The following is a 25,558-nucleotide window of genomic DNA, read 5'->3' on the forward strand; positions in this document are numbered from 1 at the left end:
AGAAATGTAAAGGTAGAAAATTATGAAAGTCTACACATACAATTATTAAGGCAGATGCGACCATAATTCCGTGTCGGAAAGGTTAGATGTGCGTCAACTTTTGTTTAGAGCTCTGCCTGCATATTCTGTGGTCGGCTTAAGATTAATCACCATTGTTGGTCAAATAGAACTCTGATGCAATAAATGCAGTGAAAGCAATCTATCCAGTCTCACCACTAGCTTTGGAAGCATCACTGACAAATTTCATCAGACCTTTTTGTTTGCAGCGGCCAGGGGTTCTCATTATTGCTCCCGAAATGCAACAAAGTAGCACTCTATCTCGCCTCCTAAGGACTCAATAGATAGCATAATCTGGAATTTGAAGATTTTCGCCCCAATAGATATTGGTAATTTTGTAATCACTGATATGCTTGCGCTAATGAAATGTGTTCTATTGCATTAACCACTGGCCAAGAATAAAAAAATACTAGTACAACATATACCTGTACGACTGTACTTAGATTTATTTATTTATTTTCTTTCTCAGCCTTTGCCTTTGGTGTGCGTCTCTTCCAAGTTCTGACATACAGCCTTGAACACAATACAAACATGATGTAAAACTAATCCTACTTATATAATTCCTCTACATTCTCCCAAATATTAGCAACCTTGAGAGACTAAATCACAGAAAGCGTCTCTTGTAACAATTTCATAAAAAAAACTAAATTGAACCTCTGATCAGGCCATTAGCTCAAGCGTTCCCACGAACCTTACATGAAACAAAGAGAAATTGAAGTTGGCTATGGCAGGTCAAGAATTTCCAGAATGCAGCCCAAAAAGAATGTGTCAACAGTGCAGAAACTTCCTCATTTTAGTCGCTTCCTCCTCATCAGACGACAGAGCTTGCAAGAGAGAGTTCGTGAAGCTCACCTAGCATCCACTCTTCCCCAGTTTGACCTCCAAGGACTATAACTCTCGTCCCCCCAACAACACACGTGCTATGTCCCCACGCAAATCTTGGGGGTCTCCCCGGTACATTTAGAATCCTCCATGTTGGCTTCTCTTCCATTGGATCAAGTATATAGAGCTGGGATGCAGAGTGAAGGCCAGCCACCGAGCCACCAAAAACAACAATCCTACCACCAGGAAGATTCAGAGCCACGTGATCTAGTCGAGGAGGAGGAGCGATTCCTCCAGGATTCCCAGAACCAGGCATGCCACTCCCAGTCACACTTCTCCAACACGGTTCTTCCTCGCTCAAATCCATGGTGAACACATCACTTGACCGGAAACGAAGAGGGCCGCTCTTGGCAAGACCACCAAACATCAATATTTTCCTGCCACCATAAACAGACAATGTGTGGCCCAATCTTGAAGGTGGAGCCCAAGTGACGGGTATCTCTCGCCATACAGGTCTTTCCAATGAAAGATCGAGTAAGAAGGTGTCGCTGAGAAGCACCCCAGAATCTGCACAGCCACCAGAAACAATCAGTTTGGTCCCATCAAGGGTGCAGGAACTATGCCAAGATCTAGGAAGTGGAGGAGCCAAGCTGGATATTTCACGCCATGTGGGATGTTTAGCATCCAAATCTAAAATAAAAACATCATTAAGTAAACCTTCTCTCCCACAACCACCAAACAGGACAAGATGAGAACCATTAACACAAGAAAGGGTGTGACCCCATCGCCCAGGAGGTGGAGAGCTAACTTTGAAATGTTGCCACTCTGGCTTGCAAGAGTTCAGGTCCAGCACGAAAGTATCATTCATGGGTTGCATGTTCACACCCTCTCCACCAAAAAGAACCACACGACTCCCGACCGCGCATGCACTGAAGTTGCAACGTGAGGGTTCAACAATGCCTCCAACAGTCAGCTTTCTCCAAGCTAGCGCTTCAAGAGTGGTAAGTTCCCTTGCCAATCTGCCCCACCCTAGTTGTTTAGCACCAGAAACAGTTTCTAACACTTGAGTTGTTTCACTGCCCCATGCATTTTGACACACCAATCGCCATAGATCTTCATTCTTTGTCAGCTCATAAAATTGCCGACATACAGAGCCCACAGATGAAATGTCCCTCGGTGTCAGCCGCGAAAGAATCTTCAGTGCAAGAACTTCATCACTTAACTCCATAATTCCACAAACACCACGGTTAATATTTCTGATCCCATCTGAAACTGCTCCATGAGGAGAAAATTTAAATCTTAACCGTTCAGATGCTCCAGCAGATTCCTTGGCTGATGATCCTGGAAGTGAACCCAAATCAAGATTTGTTTCTAAAAAGACCTGTATGGCAATTATATGAGTTAACGTTTCGTCTTCGCCATATATAGGGGTCATATGCAATTTATTCATCATTGGCCATCCATCTTTTCTAAAATTTAACAACTCTCCTCGAAATTCAATCCCTACTTCAAGGCATCTTCGTATCTCAGCAACTACAGTGGGATCCACAAGAGGATGCCTTCTCTTAGCATATGGGCCTCGACATTGCAAAAAACGACTGCAGAAAATCAGATATAGCCATAAATATGCGAGCAATCATACCACGAGACCAGCATAGATTACAAAAAATCCAACACACAGCTATATCGATGGCACATAAATTAGATGATCAAAAATTGGTGGCAGACATAACAATATATTGAAACCAAAAAGAAAAAGGAAACATTTCAAGACAACATGCGACTCAAGAAATGAATAAACATTAACATTATGGAAATTTGAAGAGGTTATTAGCATATTGAACTTGATTGGAGGTAATTCAAAAAAATGCACTAAATGTACCAGTTTCGACATATTTCCAACAAAAAACTAGAGAATATGAGCCACTATAAGTGCTGTTAGGCTACTCTCATCCTGGTCTTCGGTTGGCTAGTTCAACCCCTGAGAGCCCAACACCCACGGGACCTAGTACCGATGGCCTTCGTTCATCTAGTAATAATAGGTCATACACCTTAGTCCAACCTAAAAAGTGGTCATGCGATAAAAAAAAAAGTCGGCCATGTCATCAACACTTACCTGAATGTGCTTCTGTTTGGTAAATGTTGGGGCTTAGATTAAGCCCAAATAGAGAGCTCAAACAAGTTGTCAGGAGGTAAAGACTAGGAAGTGTGTGGCTTTCCCCTATGCAGAGCCAATGCTGGACGGGTAATTAGTATCACCAAGAATTAAAATTTTCATCAACGGGAACTTTAAAATACTAGGAACAAATGCTATGAAATTCTGTAATCCTTCCCTTCCAACCCCGTACTTCAACCATATCTTTTTTCAGCTTCACAGAAACAAACTATCCAATGCTCTACACAAATAATATATTTACTTATCTAAGGCACGACCTTGTACTTCTTTGAAAAAATCAAACTTTTTTTATTCATCCCGTCTTGGAAAAACTTCAATCCACCTTCATCGGAACCCGCAAGTCCAAAACATCAATCTATTATATAATCAAAGCTGCAGTCTAAAAACTACTGACCACAAATTCCTTGTATTGTCAAACAAGCAAAGATGGGAAAAAGAAGAGAGCGCTTACCAGTTACGACCAAGAACTTCCTCCGCCCGATACCCAGTAACCATCTCGAACGCAGAATTAACGTAAATTATAGGATTATCTGGCTCCAAAGCATCCGTGACGACAAATCCACAATTCGCAGGTTGCAAAAGCGCGTCGACAGGGAACGGCAATTCCCCGCCACCGCTCTTCCGCAACAGAAACCCTAATCCTTCTCCAACCTCGTCCTCCTCCTCCTCCTCCTCCTCATCCACGCTGCTCAGATCGGATTCCGAGTTGCTGTCCCACTCCATCGTAGCTTACCGCACAATTCAATACCCAACAATACACTTATTCCAATATAATGGGGATTAAATTGAACAAAAATTGAAGCAAAAATACAGAAAAATTAATGGGTTCAGTTCGAGTGTGTTGTATGGTTTTATGATTTGGGTTCACCAAAAGCTTGTTGCAATGGTATACGATTTGGCACCGCCTCAAGTATGAGAAGAAAGCGCGAACAAAAAATCTCCTTTTGTTGGGCAAATATCAACGGACGGTAGATAAGGTACTTAGATATTGTTTTGACTTTGGGAAATTAGTTAGGTTGATTTTCAGTTTATTTTATTGGCAAAAACTTATTTGAAACGGTTTCACGTGTCGTATTTTGTGAAACGAATCTCTTATTTGAGTCATTCATAAAAAAGTATTACTTTTTATGCTAAAAATATTACTTTTTATTGTGAATATCGGTAGAGTTGACCCATCTCACAGATAAAGATTTGCGAGCGTCTCACGAGAGAGACCTACTCTATTTTATTTTATTATCTTCTCCTTCGAATCTTGTAAGATTGCGTCTGAATGTTCAGATGTTTAAGAAAATAATCGATTTTCGAATGTTCACCATAAATTCAATCATTGTTGGTCTTTTCATAAAAAAAAATATTAGGATGACTTTTTCATGTCGTTTAATTTTTTTAAAAAGTATAGTTCCTTACTTATAATGAAATAAGAGTGAGTACTTACTTGGAGCTATAGGGTTTCAAATATTTGATTTGACTATTTGAATACTCCAAATATCTAAAAAATACTGGCTCTTCGAGCGATCACCATAAATTCGGTCATTGTTGGTTTTTTCATAGAAAATACATTAGGATACTTAGACATATCATTTAATTTTAAAAAAAACATATTTCATCAATCATCATGAAATAAGAGTAACTACTTATTTTGACTTACATAATACCTATTTTGAGATCCAAATACTTGATTTGGATTTTTTAATAATCCAAATGTGTAAGAAAATACTGGATATCGAGCGATCACCATAAATTCAATTATTGTTGGTATTTTTTTGGAAAATACATTAGGTAATGTTTGTAATCAATACCTTACTAGCATTCACTCATACTATTTATTCATCCAAAATATTTATTGGTATTCATAAAATACCAATAATATACTTAATTTGATATCATACTTGTTAGTACTCATTCACAATACTGTTGATATAAAAAATACACAATTTTTGTCACGAGATACTTGATGTGGCCTCCTAAATACTAAAATTTGTTTATATTTACTTTCAAAAATACAAATTGAATTTAATATTGAATGAATTATTTGGCGTTCAATAAATAACAATACGATATATCTATATATATAGGTATAAAAGTATATAATTTTTGTCACATGATATGGGTGTGATCTCATAAATATTAAAAAAAATTATTTGTATGGTCAAAAATTAAATTTGAAATATAATTTTGAATGACTTATTTAGAATTCATAAAATAACGTTATGATACATAAATTGGTAAAGAAAATACCTAATTTTTGTCAAATGCTATTTGATGTTACCCCTTAAATATTAAATTTTTACCAATATTCTTTCATTATATTAATGACTATTCATTTATAGTAATAACTAATATTCATTCAAAATACTTATTGATATTCATTAAATAATAAATGAATACTTCGTTTGATATCATTCTCAGTAGTATTTATCAACAATACTTGTTGGTAATCATTCATTATATTTATCAGTATTATGTCATTATACTTATGGTTATTCATTTATAATACTCATTAATATTAATTCACAATACTTGTTGGTATTCATTAAATAACATGTGAATACTTTTTGATATCGTCCTTTTTAGTATACTTCCACAATACCTATCAGTGATCATTCATTATACTAAGGACTATTCATGTATAATAATCATTAATATTCATTCACAATACTTATTGGTATTCATTAAATAAAAAATGAATTCTTAATTTGATATCATACTTGTTATTGAGTGATTTGCGTTGGTGACTATGAGAAGCCAAAATATTATACCTGAATTGGTACTTAACATACCTAATTCGAGTTAATAGATATTTTATTTGGTCTTTTAAATACATTTATTCCATTATTTGAGGATTTGGAAAACAAATTGAGTGGCTTTTGTCGGTAGCATCGTGAAATCAAAAGCAGATATTTAAATTGATAGTTAAAGTACCTAAATTGAGTTAGCGGGTACTCAATTTGGCCTCAAAAGTACCTAATTCGTTCCAAAAGATACTTGATTTGGCATCGTAAATACTCTATTCCATTATTTGGATATCTAAAAAATATATTGCATAGTTAATATTGAGTGACTTTGTTGATGGCATCCGTAAAGTCAAAATATGATACGTCAATTAGTATTAAAGTACTTAATTTGAGTAAGTGGGTACTAGATTTGGTCTCATAAGTACCTAATTCAAGTCAATAGATACTTGATTTGGTCTCGTAAATACATTTATTCTATTATTTTGGGATGTAAATAAATATATTACGGAGTTGATGTTGAGTGACTTTTATTGATATCATCGTGAATTTGAAATAAGATACCTACTAAATTGATACTTAGAGTACTTATTTCAAATCAGTGGGTACTTGATTTAGCCTCAAAAGTACCTAATTCTAGTCAGTATGTACTTGATTTGGCCTCGTAAATATCATTACTCCATTATTTGGGGATGTAAAAAATATACTACACAGTTGATGTTGCGTGACTTTTATTAGTGATATCGTGAATTCAAAATATAATACCTAAATTGATACTTAAAGAATATAATTCGAGTCAATGGTAATATATTTAGCCTCTGAGATACCTAAATCGAGTCAATGAGTACTTGATTCGGTCTCTTAAATATTGTTATTCCATTATATAAAAAAAACTATATTGTGTAATAAATATGAGTCAAAATATTTTAACCATACCAAGTAACATATCATCGATAACAAATTCAAATAAATGATATCATCGTTGTTAAAAAAAATTGATTATATTAGCATCGAGTCAATTATATAAAATAACAAATTATTAATACCATGAATCATATTAATGTTACATAAATAACACATTAATTATACTAACATATAAATGTCAAAACAATTAAGTAATCATACTATGCTGGTATCATTCAATCAACTACATACTTATATTTTCTAAATATATTTTCCCAACAGTCATCAAGATAAAACACAAAATTTCAGCATTCAATACCATTAAGCAAAGAGTAGGTCTTTTGCGAGACGGTATCACGAATCTTTATCTGTGAGACGGGTCAACCCTACTGATATTCACAATAAAAAATAATAATCTTAGTATAAAAAGTAATAATTTTTAATGGATGACCAAAATAAAGATTTGTCTCATAAAATACGATCCTTGATACCGTCTCACACAAGTTTTTGTCTTAAGCAAATTCTTTTACTATTAACTTTAGTTGGATTATTTGAAAAAACAAAACAGTTAAGTATTTAAGACTAAAATAATAAAATGACCATTTGTAAGGAGTTAAAACACTACATAAATTAGCGTCAAAGGATGAAATAAAAAAAGAAAGCAGTAAAAAAAACTTATGGATACTGAATCTTAATAAAAACTAGTAAAATATGCACATGCATTGCATGTGCTATTATTATTTTTAATTTGATCAAATAATATTAAATAATTAACACGAAATTATTTTCGATTTAGAAAAGTTATTCGATTTAAAAGGGAAGTTTTATTTTGATTTTTTTCTATTTAAAATATGGAGTGACTTGAAAAGGTTTTTAGTATGGTTAGAAGGGCAATTATGAAATTAAATATTTTAGTGTCCTCAAAGTTAGTTATTCTAAGATCCTCAAAGTTAGTTATTTTAAGATCCTCACACTTAATATAATAGTAGTGACGTTGACAAATATAATTTTACCAATTGACCGAGCAACTTAAGAAATTTCAAGAATAAAAATATTCAATTTTCTTGCAGACAAAGATCCTAAACGCATCGAATGCTCCTTGGATGTGAATTCCCGAAAACAACCCCATTATTATCTCTCTTCGCTTCACTTGGTCCAGCGGAGGCATACTCCCAGAGCAAACCATCTGCTTCAAGTCTACGATTGACACCACTTTTTTTCCCAGATTTTTTTACTTGTTTTCCTTCCAAGTGCGTCATTAAAGAACCCATTTAAGTTTTTTTTCCCCCCTTATTTTCTGGTGATTTATTTTTTAAAAAAAATAAAAAATGCCAATCAAGAGCGAATCGTCGACTCCGCCGCCGAGAATCGGCAAGATCGGGCCATACACCGTGTTTGTGACTCCTCCAGCTACACCCAATGCCACCCCAAAACCGATTTCTCCTAGAAAAGTCGACCCGGTGGAGGACCCGATTCAGAAGCCGGTTCAGGCCCCAACGACTCCCCCAGTTATGGCTCCGCCAGCACAGTTCTACAAAGAAAAGCCCTCTTCTTTTTCTTTCATCTGGGATGCCGTTGCGAAAGTTCAAAGTGGTACTGTATTGAGCTCCATGGTTCTTTTTCTTTTTTGATTCTGGAAAATTTTATTATTAACACTGTGGGGGGCGAAGTCAGGAGTTTGCAGATAGAATTTTTTCGCGGTGCTCTGTATTTGTAAAGAGTTGGCAGTTGTGGGAAAAGATTGGTTTTCTAATTTGTCTTTGTGTAATTCTTGTTCAGCCCATGCGAGTATAGACGAGCAAGTGGCGCATTGGTTTGGCTTGAACCAGTCGAAATATCAATGGGCACTAGATGATTACTATGAAACCAATGGAAAGGTGAGATTTTCAGCAGTATTTTAGCTATAAATTTGCACCGTTGTGCTCACGATTTTGGTCATGTTAAACGCACAATTTTGTCTTTTCAAAAAGTGCCCACTAATTTCGATTTTTTTAACTAAATAATAGAAGTGGTAGATAAAGAATTGAACGTGTCATTGTTTTGTTGCAGTTTGTCGAAATCTTGTATTAATTTAACATTCAAGGGAAGTAAAGCTTTATGTTTTTGTTTGTCTGCCTTCTATGATCGTCCTTGAACTGACTACTGTATACTAAAATTCTTTCAAACTGAAATTAGATTGTATCATAATGCCTCCTGTTTCCAGCTGAAATTTGGACGGAAGCGGGTCGGATGAGAAAATTTTAATGAGGTTTTGGGCTTGGCTACTTATTTATCTAAATACTCTATTCATCTCATTTGATGCTCTACAATGTTGGCAAAAATTCTGCGATGGAAAGTTTTAAGTTCTAAAGATAAGATCTTGTGAGTTAACAAGTTCTGTAAAGAAGGAAAAAGAGACCTTGTATTTTGTAGTGATCTACGGAAATCCTTTAGTTTGCCTTTGTATGCAGTAAATTCAATACCGCCCTTGATAACAAGCTGAAATTTTTTAATGAATTCTTGTTCTGACTTCATCTTTTATGTTTGAAAAAAATATGTAGAACATAGAGCAGATAAGATGTCTAAAATAAACATGGTCAGACTGTCGCGTTCCCGCGTTAATGATCGAGTAACGGGTCTATTGGGAAAGGAAAACTTGGAGTCCAGATTCCACTTAGTTTTGTTAGACTTCCGGCCTTGACGACCTATTGTAAAGATGATGAGTATGAGGCTCGATAGAGAGAACCTCACGATCTCTTAACACCTTGTTTGGAAATTTTCTGAATGCCTTTCATTAAACGTAAGATGCAAATAAATACAAAGGAGTCCTAGTTTATCTCATCCTAGAGATGATAACCATATTCCAAATCCTAACAAACCAGATCCTATCTACCCAATCCTAATAACTTAAAAATAAACCGATAAGAACATAATCCTAATCTTTGCCCTTGAATCTGCCATGCGTGTGCCTCTTGTAGACATGTACATTCGGATTCCCTTGCTGTCCCTGGCCTGATGTGGAGGTCGTGACACAGACATTCTCTTTCGTCCTCCAAATGGAAGTTAATAAACTGGCATGTTTTTTCTTGTTTTGAGGATGGTACCAAGTCGAGATTCCGGATCAGACCTACAATTAATATAAATGTGCAGTCGAGGATTTCAGCTGAACATTTTAGGAGGGGAAGTGGTGATATCTCATGCTGCTAATTTAGAGTTGAGATTGTGTGGTAAAAGTTGCATTAGGGTGATCTCAGTTGAATCTTGTATACACTGTTGTGCTTGGTGATGATTGCAGTATCTTAGTAGAGTGGACTATTGGACACAATCATTGCATTGCTTTTTCCAAAATAAAACTTCTCAGATTTCTTGGTGGTCCCTGTTTGTACAAGTAGGGACTGGTTGCTCCTCATAGCCTAGAGATGCAGCAATTTATATTTGCAATCGTATTTGTAGTTTCTTTTCTTTGTAAGAAATGCCTTTTTAATGTCAGGCGATTTTTTAAATGAACTGAACGGAGCATGTTGAGTCCACTAAGATCTTTTTATTTTTCTATTGAAATGTTCTAGACATAAGAAGAAGCATAAGTTCCAGATTTGTGGCCTGTATTTGAGGTTAAGTTTGGTCGGAGTTTATGTTCAATCAGGGATTCTTTTCAAGGTTTAACGTGAAGTCTTGGTTGTAATACAGAATTTTGACTTTAGATTTAAACATCACTGTGAGCTGATATTTCTGCGTGGGAAAATGATCATTTACGACCTGATAATCCACTTGCTTGATTGATCTAACGTATGTGAATGTCTTGATTGCAGAATCAAACAGAGGCGAAGACACGGACTAAACCTGGAAAATTAGAGAATGTATAAAATGCCTGTGAGCGGGTAAGATAGTTCAGCTCGTCTGTTTATCTTGTCATTCGCCTTTTTGGAATTTGAGCAGAACTTTTACACGATAAACTCGTCAGGTTCAGATGAATGGAGGACAATGCATGAGCAAACTCTATTTGGATAATCTTTTTCAACATCTTGAACAGGAAATCGCTGTCTCGCTGTCAGAGATGGGGATTGGATGGGGATGGGTTTTTTTTTCCTTCTTGTGCACTACTATTATTTAAGTTTTAGAGTTTCAACCTTCATACAGAATGTATCAACCAACTGCTATGTTTTCATGCCTTTATTATATGATTTATTTCAATGTTAATCCAACCTTCGGTATCGAATTGTTTGGCCTTCACTATAAAGTCCCAAGTTAGAAAGCAGTAAACTGCACATTATATTTCATTTTATTTTGGTGCACCTTGAGGGAATTGAAATGAAACCATATTTCGCATAATTTGTAAATGATTAAAGAACATGCACGTAATCCGTCGTGAAATCTGCATTGAATTACAGGTCAAGTTTGCATAAAATCTACACGAACTGAAGTCCACGACATTTTCAAGGGAAATATCTAGGCAAGAAAACCAAAACCTCGTCTTACATCGTTTTAGGAAGGCACGATTTCATCAACATTGATACTACAATGTAAAGAAAGCATATTCATTTGTGTATCGCTATCTCACCTCTCTGTACTTCTCAAGCAGCGTCTTGTACCGTACTTCAATGTCGTTAAACTCGACTTCCTTGCAAAACTTCGACATGACTTGCACGAAAACTTCTTCTGATACACCCCCAGTGCTGACTAGACAAATCCAACAGGTACTGGCTATCCACTGATAAAAAATACTCGAACTGCTTCAGTTTTCTATTTCTTCTTCCACTGCAAGATGTCTCATTCATCATCGCAGGTGTTCGAGAGGATCTTCATTTTCCTTTAAAGCTGCTTCTGTATGTTTTAAGATGCCCGAAAACTTTGATTCAGCCAAGATTCCTACTGACCAAGAAGCCGAAAATTGTCCAGTTATTGTTGAACCTATCTGCTGTTAATGATGAAAATGATGATGCACCGACCAAACAAGACTTCCGAAACATTGGATCAACCAACAACTAAGAATTAGCAATGCAGGCTTCACATTTTCCACTGATATAGCAGTTCCTCATATAAGCTTCTCAATGGCAAAGAACTGAAGCAGCCTTTGACATCCAACTGATGCTGTAGCCAAATCCAAAATAGCATTGCAAGCAACCATCGAGATTTCCTTCATTGCACTTCCTAACAGTGAGATCAAGCTCTTTATAATTTCATCATCCCCAGCAACTTTTTCATTCATCTCAAACGATAATAGGGAGGCAGCACCAACAGTCTCAGCGCTTTTGCACACAACTGTAAAACCAAAAAAAAAAAAAAAAAGCTTATGGGACTGCGGATTTGAGAGAATGGCTACCAAAAGTAAAGGAAAAAGCGTATGGGACTGCGGATTATGTAGCTGTTTTCGCCTCTTCTTCTTGGTAATTCTTCCTTTTCTGCTAATAATCTCCATTTTCTTCAGCTGCTTCTGCTCTTCCATATCAATTTCCAAGTTCTATAGCAAATCGACGAGCAAATGTCCAGAAAACCCGAAAATTTCCACACAGGCGTTACCGGGCTAGCCGGCTAGGGAAAGGTCCATTGGAAAATTCGAATCCAAATTCGGATGGTCCACTTGTTGACAACACTCAATATCAGTCAATCTTCAGATAAACCAAAAGTTGAATCTTTTTAATAAGTCACAGTTTCTTGTTCATAATCACAAGCTCAGTAATCATGGGTCAATCTAAATACTTAAACTTTAAGTGTCTTGTGGATGAAAAATCCATGATTATGCCGACGAAAACACTACATTAATCAATTTTTTTCATGAAAATATATTTTTTTATGGTCGAGTATGAATGGTTTTCCAAATTTTTTTAAAGTAAAAGTGTTTGTATGATTGCAGAGGGGTTTTTTATTTGTTAAAATAAACATGAAAGCATGAATAGAAAAGTTCACATTTCTTCATTTCAAATTTTTGTTTGGGTCATATTTTGTGTGATTATTATGATCATGATGTTATTATATCTTTGTTGATAAGATAGATTCGATACCTCAAATTGGAAGCTAAACGCCGCAACAGTGACCATTGGCAAATGATAGGTCTGCTTCACTAGAGGAAAGATGCCAGTTGTACCATCTCATTTACATGTTCTGTCAATTTTAAATTTGTTTAAATAATTGTTCATAAATATTTTTTTATGATATGTCAAATCTCTTCATTCTAGCAAAGTCATACACAATCATTATTTTCCAAATGTAAAAATGGTAAGGTATGATTGGCTTCAGAGCATTGATATGGATAAGATATCATCACGCAGGTCTTAGAACATACCTTTGTCTCCTTTGACATGTTTAAAATATAAATGAGCTGTTCAATTTAAAAAAAAAACTAATCTTGTGAGGTCATAAATAATACATTTTGGGTGGTGGTACTATTTTATTGAACATGCTGTGTCTTACTTAAATTCAAGAGTCAGAATCAGAACCTTTTTCGGTTGAAGTGTCATTCATTCTTGAAATAGTGCAAAATGAGATGATTATTTATTAGAAAGACTTGCGTATGTATAAAGTGAATCTATCTCATTAACCATCTTTTCAATTGAGGGAAACTTTAGATTTTGGTTTAAGGATGTTTTAACTAAAAAATGAAGCGAAATTTATTTCAAAATTCCAGCTAGAAAACAATATAATTTAAATAAAATGATATAGTTACTATACATGGGAGAAGTGATTCGTGGTGAGCAATTGCAAACAGCTACACCAACCATCTGTCACAAGTTTTCAAGAACTAAAAACTGTGCAAAGTTCCAGCAATGGCTGGGGCCAAGATCCATTCTCATGGGACAATCACCCCTTCCCCAATTGAATACAGACAGACATAATTACAGTTTCGAATTCCAAGGCGGCGGCTATACATACATTCATGTAAGCCTCATTCTTGTAGTTCCCAAGCTCTCGTTGGTATAAAATGCTCGCTCCCCAAGCCCACCACTTGCGTGTTATTACAGTACATCTGTAAGCTCGAAATCAAGATCAAAGATCGATTTGAATGGTATATATATGGTTATTTAATTAGTGTTTGTTTCCCTGTCCCAGCCATTTTTGTAAGTTTTCGTCTATATGCTCCATGTCATTTCCAATTGATTTTAATGGTATCAAGGAACATGGATCGGTTCAATTCCGTTAGAACTTTTTTGTCTCTTCCTTGTTGGATTTTCTTGAAGCCCCTTTTTGACGGAATCTCTCCTGAAAATAGAGAACCATTCTCCTGGTTCTGGGCCGAATCGTGATACAGGGCAAAGCTCCAGGGATGGGCAATCTCAATCTTTTGCCCTTCCTCTGGCTATTCTTGTTCATGATTTTCATGAGTAATTTCTCCTTTACAACAGCATTAGATGACGGTGATATTGCCAGCACCCGTTACGCTCCTCCGCCTCCTCCCGCGACGCCGCAGCAGGCGATTTCGGAGTCTTCGGGAAGTTCTCGAGTCACCCCGTTCAAGCCGGGAATCACCATAATTGTCGGAGTGCTCACGGCTATATTTTCAATCACTTTTTTGTTACTTTTGTACGTGAAGCATTGCAAGAGGGGTACTAACGTCAGCAGTTCCAGGGGTCATCTACCATCCAGGAATCATTCAGGAATCAATAGAAAAGTAATCGAATCTCTTCCCATGTTTCGATTCTCATCGCTGAGAGGGCAAAAAGACGGCTTGGAATGCGCGGTTTGTCTCAACAAATTCGAGGCCGACGAGGTGCTGAGGCTGCTGCCTAAATGCAAACACGCGTTCCACGTCGAGTGTGTGGATACATGGCTCGACGCGCACTCCACATGCCCACTCTGCAGGTACCGGGTCGACCCGGAAGACGTGCTCCTCGTGGTGGATTTCCACGACAGCAGATCCTTGTTTAACAATCAAGAAACACCATGCCCCAGCGCAATGCTGTCCCCCGGCATTATCGTGAACCCGAGGATCTCCGGGCGGCATTCATCCGCGGCGGAGAGAGGAAGATCGATGGAAATCATAGTGGAGGATCCCGGGGAGGCTTCGAGAGGAAGAGTTTCGTTGGATAGTTGGAAATCCAGGAGGAAACCCAAGATCAACGAACCAGAACACTCGATGAGGAGAAGTGTAAGCGAGGTCGGAAAACCCGGGAAGGCGCCGGTAGTAGCGGAAAACACGGGCAGAAAATCCCTGGACAGCTGGAGGTCATTTTGCATGAAATCGGGGCACGAGACCCGGAAAGACGGACAGCTGTTGGTTGCGCAGAATGGAGAGAAACATCGCCTGGAACATCGGATCATAATCTCCACGGAAGAAACAGGTGCGTCGGATCAACACCAGCGTTGGAGCGACGTGCAACCGTCGGAGTTACTGTATCTGAAGTCAGAGATGATAATGAGCGAGAGAAGGGAAGAAGAGGAGAGTGGCAGAGGTGTAATTACGGGGAGAAGCGTGTCTGAAATCACAGGAGTTGGTAGGTATAGGAGTAATGAGAGAGAGAGACAAGAAGTTAGAGAAGGGGTTGTAATGAGGTGGTTGGCTTGGATTTCACAATCCCCACAGTACAAGCATCAGAAGCCAGCTGTACAATCCTCGTCTTCTTCTTCTTCCGCTGTTGTCGTTTGGCATTAAATATATATTAATTGCTCTGTGTTATGATGAAGCAATCTATATTATTACCGCTGATTTAGGATCCATGAGATTTAATTTTACGATTTCCATCTGTGTTCGTGTGGAAATAGACATAATTTGACCTAATGATAATGTTTTACTTACAATGATTCAAATCATATACATTGTTTAGTTTAGATTACATAGTAAGAAAATGACAAAAACTCGCTGTGAGACTGGTCTTACGGATCGTATTTTGTAATATGAATCTCTTATTTGATTCATCTATGAAAAAATATATTTTTTTATGTTAACAATATTATTTTTTATTTTTAATATCGATATGATTGACACGTCTTACAGATAAAGATTCGTAAGATCGTCTCATAATAAACACGTGAGACCCGGTTATAGTAAAATTGATCGCTCAAGTTGCATATATATAAAATAAAAACACAATTCCCAAAGCCGAATTCGGGAATGGCCATTATGTTGAGGCAAAGTACAGATCTTCAATGGGACAGTAAATTGTAAGCAGGTCTGCAAATCTTCAGACACCAAAATTGTTAAAGAGACACAAAACACAAGAAAGAAAGAAACATATATACATATATATATTAGAAATAATATACATGTTACGTGGGAAACATATACTGAAGTAATTAAAATTTAAAATAAAATTAATTAATTTAACAAAAAATAATGATAATAATATTGTAAATTTTGATAATTCGTGTTAATTAGCATATATAACTAATTTGGAAAAAAACATATTTTTTTAATTTTTTTAAAAACTTTGGCCTACTAAAATTTTTCTCATATCTTTATTATCATATTGTTTTATTTTGTTATTTGTCATAGTTTCTCGATAATGCATATATTTTATTATGATATAATATTCAATTATTACAATTTTTTTTTAAAATCAATGATATGCAATTTTTTATTTACAATGTTGTTCGATTATTATTCTCTTTCATATAAATTGACAACAATTTCTACTGGATACTTTTACTTTCCTAGTCACCTTTAATTTATTAGACACTTATACTTCACAACATATAAACTACACATTATTGTTAGGAGTGAGAAAAATTTCGGTTAAACCGAATTAACTGACCGAACCGAGTCAATTCGGAAATTCAGTTCGGTTATTTCGGAAATTCAGTTTTCAAATTTAAAAAATTCGGTTATATCAGTTAATTCGGATCGGTTACGGTTTTCAAAATTTTGAAATCGGCTAACCGAATTAACCGATATAATAAAAACTATTATGTAATAATTTTTTATTATTTATCAATTTTAATAGATTTTTTAATTTTTAATTTTAAAAGCAGCCCTAGTTATAAAGAAAAATTTGTGATGTATGTGATTTTATATTTTTATGCATTTATGTAGACTGTAGTGTTTAAAAAAATTACATATATAATTAAAGTTAAATCACAAATATTTTTTAAAAACTAATCGCTTAATTTGGTCACCAAGCGAATTAACCGATTTTAATTCGGTTCGATTTTCATCGGCTATGAAAATTAATTTGGTTGGTTCGATTATTGTTTAATATTTCGGTTCGATCCGGTTATGACTAATTTGGTTCGGTCGGTAACAGAACGACTCAATGCTCATCCCTAATTATTATAACAATCTATCATCACATAAAAAGTACTGATGGATTGATTTAAAAAATATTGATTAAATGTTGTCATTTATTTTCAATTTATAATAATAATATTTTTAACAATAAATCATCTTTTTATTGACTCTTATGACACTTATTTTAATATTTCATATTAACTCATAAGTATAATTAGCACAATCAAATTACTAGTGTCATATTGGTATTACATCCAGAAAAATAATATATTTAATTTTTCTAATTGTTTAAATATCTTAACGGGAACATTTGTGTACACTTATCTTGAGAAAAATTCATTGCATTTATAAAGTTTGAACGGTAAATATAACTTTATAGTATATTAGTATACATTTAATTAGGAAACTGAATTCATTGTACAACAAACACTTCTTCCATTTTTTTTTTGTATAATCCAAAAAAGTTAATATTTTTTCTCTTTTATCTTCTCCAACTCACTATAAAAAGTCATAAAAAAATATTTATATATAAAAAAATATTTTTATTTATTGTTTTTCTTGTATATATATTTTGTTATATGTGAACACATATTTTACTTCACTGTCTTAATTGTCATATATCTTTACTATATAATTTGTGTACATTGAAGATGAATAAGTTCATTTTGTAATTTTTTATTACATGTACTTAGGTTGATATATTAATTGTGATATACATATATATAAGATTTTCAAATTCAATTTATTCACAATAATTTTTCATAACAAATTCCAACTCAAAATAATAAAAATTAGGATTCATAATTATTTTAAATATGATATAAAAATAATACGTGGAATTTTTTTTGACATTTTAGTTACAAAATACAGTGATAAATGCATGTATGTGAACTATTTCATTGTGACAGTTATAACTTTATTTAAATATCTTATTTCTCACTCAAGGATCAAAATTTGTTTATTTCTTAATTCGATTATCGACAGATCAAATATTTCATTTAAATATTTTGTTAATAATATTTACATGAGTTTTATTGTGTATTTATCTAATTTGAAAGAGATAAATTATAATTCAATATATAATAATATTTGAAAACTGTAGAATGCTTCTAAATTTAAAAATCGAGTAACATGTAAGGGATCAATTCAAAACTAAAGCTGATGCAACCTGTTTCTTCTAGATTTACAATCGAATAATATAAGATCGAGCGTTTGTCGCTTTACCAAAAACTATAACTGATGGTAACTGTGCAAATCAAATCTTTACATCATACAACAACTCAAGCGCCTACCCATCGTGGATAATTATTGTACCAAACAATCTATCTCCTAATAATTGCACCAATTGCAATAAATGATAATCAAAGTCGCGATCTTCGGCTCTGATACCAATTGTAGGCTCAAGTGTTTACTGTTTTATCAAAAACTATAGATTATGGTAACAGTGCAAATCAAATATTTTAAATAGTACAACAGCTCAAGCACAACATTTCAATTACTCTACCCAACATGATCAATTATTGTACCCAACAAATAAGTTTATGCAAATAACATTTTACTATATCATATGAATTTATAATACATTCATATTCATCATTAAAATTTACTATTTAATTTTAATAGATTTAACATTTTTATCCACTAAAAATATTGAAAGAATTGTTTATACAATTTAATAAAAAAAAGTCAAAATACATCATTTTCTGATTCCGAATAATGATCACATTATTATCACGTTACAATGATAAATAAATTATTATTTTTATTTTATCATCATAGTCTTTACCTCAATAAACACATTTTCGAATGTAAGATGTTAAATTTAATATTGACATTGGATAATTATAGTATTAATTATAACATTCTTTTTTTATTCTTCTCAATGCATTACTTTTTCTATCTTCAAATATATTAATCTATTTATTATTGTATACAAAGTATAATAATTTGATTAATTGATATTAGATGTTTAGAAAAAATTCTAATATATCTTCAAAGACAATAGATGGTTAAATTAAATTTGAAATCAAGAGAAAAATTAAGAAAATTGTAGAACACTACAATGCATAAACTTTCGCTTTGTACAGTGATAAAATATAAGGTGAGACAAAGTAAGATAATTATATATATGAGTCTTATTCAACTTAGTCCATTATAATATTTTTATTAACTCACTTTGTCCTTCGTTTTTACTTCACTAACTTTGTATTGTGACTCATTCAAGCCATTAACTTTTTAATTTTTTTATACATAGTGGCGTCCACTCTCACCGACTTCAATATTTAGAAATCGGTATTAGTAGTTTACAAGTAATAGACAATTATTTAGTTTTTATTTTCTGTCTTTTGATTAATTGTGTAATTTTTTTATGTTTTACCTAATTCATTTTTAGAATTTTTATAATCATGATTAAAAGTGTTGCACACATACAATTTAAAATTAATATATTTTAAAATGTTAATATTGAAGTGTCGAATAAATGTATTAAATCATTATTTAAGAACTTTCAGAAAAACAATATACATCATAATTCAGATTTAAAGATTAACATACAAGTAAAGAATTGCGATGGATATCTTATAAAATAGGTGTTAGCCCAAAAAGATTAAATATGATTATTGTAAATGAATTTTTCTTAATTAATTAGAAAATTTCAGCAAATACGCTGAATTAATTAGAATGTTTTCAATATATTATGTCGATAAATGTTTTTTCATATGGGTTAGTGATTGAGTCATTATGAACATTTAAAAAAATGTGTCTTTAGTTATAGTAACAATGTATTATAATTTATAATATTAAATGAAACAAATTATCAAGATAAAAAATTAATTAGCTAGGAAATTCAAGAATATGTGATTACTCAATTAGTTTAATTGATACACTCTTTAGTTTGCTGATTTAATAGATTTTAAACCCACAATCATGAGTTTGACAAGAATTATTATAGAATAAAATATAATTATAATAAATTACTTGATTGTATATGTAATAAAATTTTGTATATTTCATATATGTTTGATTTATTTCATTTGTAAGGTTGAAATTTTATATATTATGATAAAAGATTTGTTATACATCTTACATCGATAAATTCACTAAAAATTTATATATTAATTACATGAAAGTGAATATTAATTTAAAGAGATGAAAATATTTATATATTGTAATAAACATATTTACTCCTCACGATACTGATAAAATTAACTTAAAAATAATATGTTGACGAACATATTGTCAGGAATCCAACTTTGACATTCAATTTCGAATGACTGCCAAAATATCTCAACAACCCACAATTTCTGGACAAGATAGTAACATCACAATTTTGAAATCAAACTGATATTTCTCATTTTATATCAAGAATTTATGATTGAAAATCGATAATATTAGATATTGTAAGATCGAGCGCTTACCGCTTTACCAAAAACTATAGCTGGTAGTAATGGTGCAACTCAAATCTTTTAAACCGCAAGGCAGCTCAAGCACCACAGTTCGATCGCTCTACCAAGCAGAGACAATTATTGCATCCAACAATCTCCCTCCCAATAATTGCACTCCTTGCAATCAATGAGATCAAACCCGTGATCCTTGGCTCTGATACAAATTGTAGGTACTGAGCGCTTACCGCTTTACCAAAAGCTATAGCTGGTGGTAATGGTGCAACTCAAATCTTTTAAACCGCACAACAGCTCAAGCACTACGGTTCGATCGTTCTACCAAGCAGAGACAATTATTGCACCCAACAGATATATAAATATTTAATATAAACTGGTGCAAGCTCATTCAGGCTCACCTTTAAATGAGTCGACAAAATTTCAACCCAACTCACTTAAAATGTTTGGCGGTGCAAGCCAAACCGACAAACCCAACCCAATTAGACGGCTCAAATCACAACGATTTTTTATCGTGTTTTATTTAAATAATTTATAAATATAAACCGCAAAAAATTTTGGTTGGAAAAAACTTTAATTTAAACACATAAATTCTATCAAACTGTCACATGAAAACATGAAAAAAAAATTAATAAGACACCAAAAAAAAATTCACAATTCGATAATGAGTTATTTCTAAACTTTAATTAATTTAATTTATATTATGAAAAGATAAATAAAAAATCAAAGTTATTTCTAAACTTTAATTAATTTAATTTATATTATGAAAATATAAATAAAAAATCTAAATAAACGGATTAAAAATAGCATATTATAATGTGGATAGACATAAAAAAACTAAATACTGATTTACATAATGAAAAGATATCATTAGATAAAAATAACATATTATAATCTGGTAGACATAAAAATTAAATACTAATAATAATCACACATATTTAAAATATGAATAAGGATTACAAATATATTTTTTTCATATATAAAATTAAAAATAATATTTTTTTATGAATCATATCGAATAAAAATTTGTTTATTCGTCGCTACACTTTCCTGAGTCTCAATTAACCGCATTTTGGATTTACTCCACTGCACAATAAATCAATTTATATTTTTAAAAAAGAAAATGACTATCAATTTTGGGTAAATAAAAAATCTCAACTTGATCGGTTAAATAGAGTAAATATAAGCTTCAATTTTTATTTATTTATATATTAACTTTTGTTTGATTTTCTAAACAAAAAATATTAGTTTTTTTTTTCTCTTTTCCCCAAAAATTTGGTTAAATTTGAACCAAAAAAGAAAAAAACAATCAATTTTAATTCGGTTCAATTTTTTATTTTAGTTAACTATATTTTGCCAGTCATTTTGATTTTAACTGAAGTTTTGTTCATCTCTAATTTGTATTATTATTTATTATTGTTCTTTTTAATTTTAAATTCTTTAACATTGTTACTATTATTATTCGTGTTTACCAATACTATTAGGTTTTTTTTATTTAAATAATGAAAAATAAATAATATTTCTTAAAAAAAAATAAAATAAAAGGCAGGGGCAGGGGTTCTTCCAACTCGTTACACTGCACACGCGATGCGTGTGTGTACAATATTATTTATAATTATCGATAAACTAAAGTGAAATTTGACAAATTATAGAAGGACTACATTGATATTTAAATTGTTGATAAAAATAAAAAATAAAAGTGTGTTTTGAAATTTAAAAAAAAACAAAAAAAAATGTAATATTATTATCATATACAGGTAAAGTTGAAAAAAAAAACTGGTATCTTTCCTAAATAATTATTATTATGATCTTAATTTTAATAAAATAGAATAGATAGAATAGATTATAAAATTATTAAAAAACAAATTCATTTTATTTTTGTCTTAAATGATTAAAAATCCCCAAAAGTCACGTCTATAATATATTTACCTGTACCGCCGGACGAGGTGAGGTGGGAGATTAGAACAGTATGTCGACGCTTCCAGACGAGCTGTTGAGAAGAATAATGGAAATCGGAATCCAATCGGGAACCCTTGTTTGTGCTGACCTCTGTCGCCTTTCCATTGTCTGTCGCAGCTTCCGCTTGTTAGCCGCCGACGATTCTCTCTGGTTGCATCTTCTCTTTTCCGACTTCCCTTCCTCTCGAAACGATCTTAATTTGATTATTACCGAAGTCTCATCTTCCGATGCCGATGCCGATGCCAAGCTCAAGAGACTCTACAGAGTGAGGTATTTTTGTTACTTTTTACTTGATTTTGAAATTATTGAATTGTTTCACCAATCATATAGGCGTTGTTATCGCTTTACAGAAATTGACTCTTGAGAGATGAAATTGAGTTAAAAAATACATTTACCGTTAAAAAAAGGCTAATCGATGATCCTTGTTATTTTGTAGGGTGCAAGTTTAATCCTTTTTGTGGCTATTATCATTCCAACGTGATAGATATTAACTCGAATTTTTTGTTTAATTTAACTGTATATTCATATGGAAGAGTTTATGAAGATGCAACTAGCTACTTGCCTGTTTTCTGTTTGATTTTATTTTTCGATAATATTATGCCTTTAAATTGTAATATGTGGAGGGTGTGTGGCATTGACTGACTGGTTTAAAGTAATTTGTTAGATATGAGTCCGACAGAAACCGGAAGCGCCAACAGCAGATTTGTGCTGTTTTGAAATTAGAGGGCAAAGTAGCGGAGCATTTGGGTAAAATTCGGAGGATTGAACTTCATATTTTAGAGGAGAAAGATAAATTGAATAAAGCAGACGCTGAACTAAAATATTTATGCCAAGTCAGGTGACAAACTATTTTAATCTTGGAGACTCATGAAGCTATCGTGCAAGTGTTGTTATTTTCTTTGTAATTTTTTTGGATGTTGTTATTTAACAATCCTCGACTGGCCTTTCACTTGGGCTTGATTGGTGATGTTTATGTTAATATTTGGAGGTGAAGCTAGGTTCCATTTTCAGCCAGAAATTGGATGAGGCATTAGTATTCATTTGTTGTAAAAACTGAATGATACCATTAGTGGGATGATTGTTCAGGGGTTAATGTTTAGAACTCAGAAAATTAGGTAATTGTTTTGTAGCCTATCTATAAGTTAGTCTCGGATTTTTTATTTAGAGAAGTTTCAATAATGGAGGTTATGTTAATTGTATCTCAAAATTGATTTTAATACCTATGTCCTCGCGAAGGCTGCAATTTTGTTGTCAAATTTTGAATTTGGCACAGTTGTCAAAGACGCACCAGGTGCTGGTCATTGCTTCCAGGCACATCCTAGGTGCACTTGCATTGCACAGGCCTTAAGACGAGGCTCAGGTGCGCCTGGGTCAGGGCTTGGTGTCTTCCTTTTTCTATGGTTTTTATTTTATTTTATATAATAGAGGTAGTTTCATAGTCAAGTTACCACAGTAGCTCAACCTACAGGCCTACAGGCCACAAGAAAAATCTATGATGGCGCCACGGATCCCTTGCCCTGGTGGTGAAGGTAAAGCCCCAAGACTCATGAAATATTGTATTCAAATCCTGCTTGTGTAGCTGGTGTAGGTAGTTTAGATAGGTACTATGTCACCCCCCGTTGTATCAAAAAAAAATTCCATGATGGCCGTGGCGGATGGTGATTGTAGTTCTTAGTTCTTTGCCGTATTAGGCTGATTTTTGCTCTTATATTTGATTTTATGATAGTTCTAGTCACTGAAATTTATTTTTTTAATTTTTGGGATACATGTTCATCACTAATGTGCGAGAAACATAATTTATTGCTATTGATCATAATTCAAGATTTATAATTGATTCAAAACAAGTTATTGTTAATTATTAATTTGATAATGTACTGTTCATGCTGTTTATAATTGTAAATGTAGATGAAATTAGTTTAGTGTTAGTGAACTTGATTCATAAATCATGGCTAAAAATTTTATTAAATCTTTTGTTTGTTTAAATATATGTAGATTAGTTTTAATTGAAACATATGGTTATTTGATTAAATATTGATGAATATTTGACTTTTTAGCTTTTCTAATTTTTAAATCGGTTGGTTGTGTTTAAATTTGATTGAGAATTATCAATTATGTGGGTGTGTAACTATGAAATTTGGAGTCTTGGATTTGATTTGGTTATTTTTAGCCTTATAATTTGTGTCCTCCATTCAGTTTGATTCACTTTCACATTTAATTTTTCTTATGCGTCCTTTCAAATCAGTGACAAAAAGTTAAATCATCCTTCCTAATTTTGTGGCTTCCTAATAACTGACTCATTGCATTCGGCACAATTAGGCATGCTTCTGTTGCATTGAATGTTTGGCAGCCGGAGCTTATTCGAGCCAGGCAAGAGCAGATGATTCGGCAATGCACTGTACCTGTTAAATCTCGAATCAAGATACTTGATATGGAGCTTAACTCTTGCAAACATCAGATTGCATGTCTTCGGAAGAGCCTCGTGAGCCTTGGCTTTTCTACTGATATAGTGTTACACACTGACTCTAATTGTTCACGCCTTATTACCGCTATCTTCTCATACTTTTTTGCAGATCATTGAAAAGAGAAGGCTATGTGAAGCCGAGGAAAAGTTGGCTTCCCTAAAATATCACCCATTACAGGATGTTGAAGCTTCTAGTCTCAGATCAGGCGAGCGTAGAATTACGAATAAAAAGTTGAAACTTTCCACAACTTTGAAGTTGTAAGTTGTGTCCTGTTTGTAGTTTGTACACTGTCCACCGTGTGGAAAAAAATATATAGCCTTGAATTTTGTTGAAGACACTTATATTTCTAGAATTCAGATCCATTTTAATTGAAGAATCCACATTTCAGTCCAGTCCAGTGCTGGGCCTGTAAAACCACAGAAGATTGCCAACTAGTGCTGGCCCCAAATGATGGCCGGGTTGGTTAAATAGAGCATACTTGGAAGTGGTGGGGGCCCTGGCAGAAATCCAAGTATCTGAGCGTATTATAGTCTTACCCTCAATTATGAACTACGGGGATGGATTAGTTTATTCCATCCAACATCAAATAAATAGCTGCCCTGTTACGTTGCATGTGAATGATCTTTATAGAGGGTGAAAAATATTCACTCATTTTCAAAACTTCCAGTTCCAACTTTATTTGACACAGTTCTAACTTTTATATATATATATATATATATAGTTGGAAACAGTAGCGGAGCCAGAAATATGGCTCTGGCCGGACTGAAATTTTAAATTCTAGAATCTTTTAATATTTTAAATTGATCTGCTCGGACTAATATCATATTATTTCAAAATTATACAAAATTTACATATACATTTTTTTTTAAAAAAAATTGGACAACCCTGGCTAAAGCTCGGGTAAATGAGCATGTGGC

General features: G+C 33.3%; 4 protein-coding genes and 1 long non-coding RNA gene across 8 annotated transcripts; 3 read left to right on the top strand and 2 right to left on the bottom strand.

Annotated features, from left to right (window-relative positions):
• Positions 1-485: 485 nt before the first annotated feature.
• On the bottom strand, positions 486-4,042 carry LOC142549492 (adagio protein 1-like). The gene is made up of 2 exons (XM_075658459.1): positions 3,507-4,042; positions 486-2,477 (listed from the first exon to the last, which is right to left on the bottom strand). The coding sequence occupies exons 1-2, from the start codon at positions 3,776-3,778 to the stop codon at positions 869-871; spliced, it is 1,881 nt and encodes a 626-aa protein (XP_075514574.1). The 5' UTR covers positions 3,779-4,042; the 3' UTR covers positions 486-868.
• Positions 4,043-7,789: 3,747 nt separating this feature from the next.
• On the top strand, positions 7,790-10,866 carry LOC142549493 (uncharacterized). Of its 4 annotated transcripts, none has more exons than XM_075658462.1 (4): positions 7,790-8,283; positions 8,470-8,567; positions 10,489-10,547; positions 10,631-10,866. In XM_075658462.1, the coding sequence occupies exons 1-3, from the start codon at positions 8,019-8,021 to the stop codon at positions 10,519-10,521; spliced, it is 396 nt and encodes a 131-aa protein (XP_075514577.1). In that variant the 5' UTR covers positions 7,790-8,018; the 3' UTR covers positions 10,522-10,547; positions 10,631-10,866. The 4 variants fall into 4 exon arrangements, with proteins under 4 accessions (XP_075514577.1, XP_075514578.1, XP_075514576.1 ...); XM_075658463.1 differs by having other exon boundaries at positions 10,637-10,866; XM_075658461.1 differs by having other exon boundaries at positions 7,793-8,283; positions 10,479-10,547; positions 10,637-10,866.
• Positions 10,867-11,116: 250 nt separating this feature from the next.
• On the bottom strand, positions 11,117-13,199 carry LOC142549495 (uncharacterized). Its single transcript, XR_012821213.1, has 2 exons — positions 12,669-13,199; positions 11,117-12,275 (listed from the first exon to the last, which is right to left on the bottom strand). It is a non-coding gene; the product is annotated as an uncharacterized LOC142549495 (long non-coding RNA).
• Positions 13,200-13,307: 108 nt separating this feature from the next.
• On the top strand, positions 13,308-15,411 carry LOC142549496 (RING-H2 finger protein ATL43). The gene has a single exon (XM_075658464.1). It carries the CDS (start codon positions 13,928-13,930, stop codon positions 15,251-15,253), a length of 1,326 nt encoding a protein of 441 aa, XP_075514579.1. The 5' UTR covers positions 13,308-13,927; the 3' UTR covers positions 15,254-15,411.
• A 6,713-nt stretch (positions 15,412-22,124) lies between these two features.
• Positions 22,125-25,009, top strand: LOC142549497 (F-box protein SKIP24). The gene is made up of 4 exons (XM_075658466.1): positions 22,125-22,449; positions 22,844-23,017; positions 24,496-24,658; positions 24,750-25,009. Exons 1-4 carry the CDS (start codon positions 22,190-22,192, stop codon positions 24,900-24,902), a joined length of 750 nt encoding a protein of 249 aa, XP_075514581.1. The 5' UTR covers positions 22,125-22,189; the 3' UTR covers positions 24,903-25,009.
• Positions 25,010-25,558: the final 549 nt, after the last annotated feature.

The sequence above is a fragment of the Primulina tabacum genome, chromosome 6 (assembly GCF_025594145.1).
Source record: "Primulina tabacum isolate GXHZ01 chromosome 6, ASM2559414v2, whole genome shotgun sequence".
Lineage (NCBI taxonomy): Eukaryota > Viridiplantae > Streptophyta > Magnoliopsida > Lamiales > Gesneriaceae > Primulina > Primulina tabacum.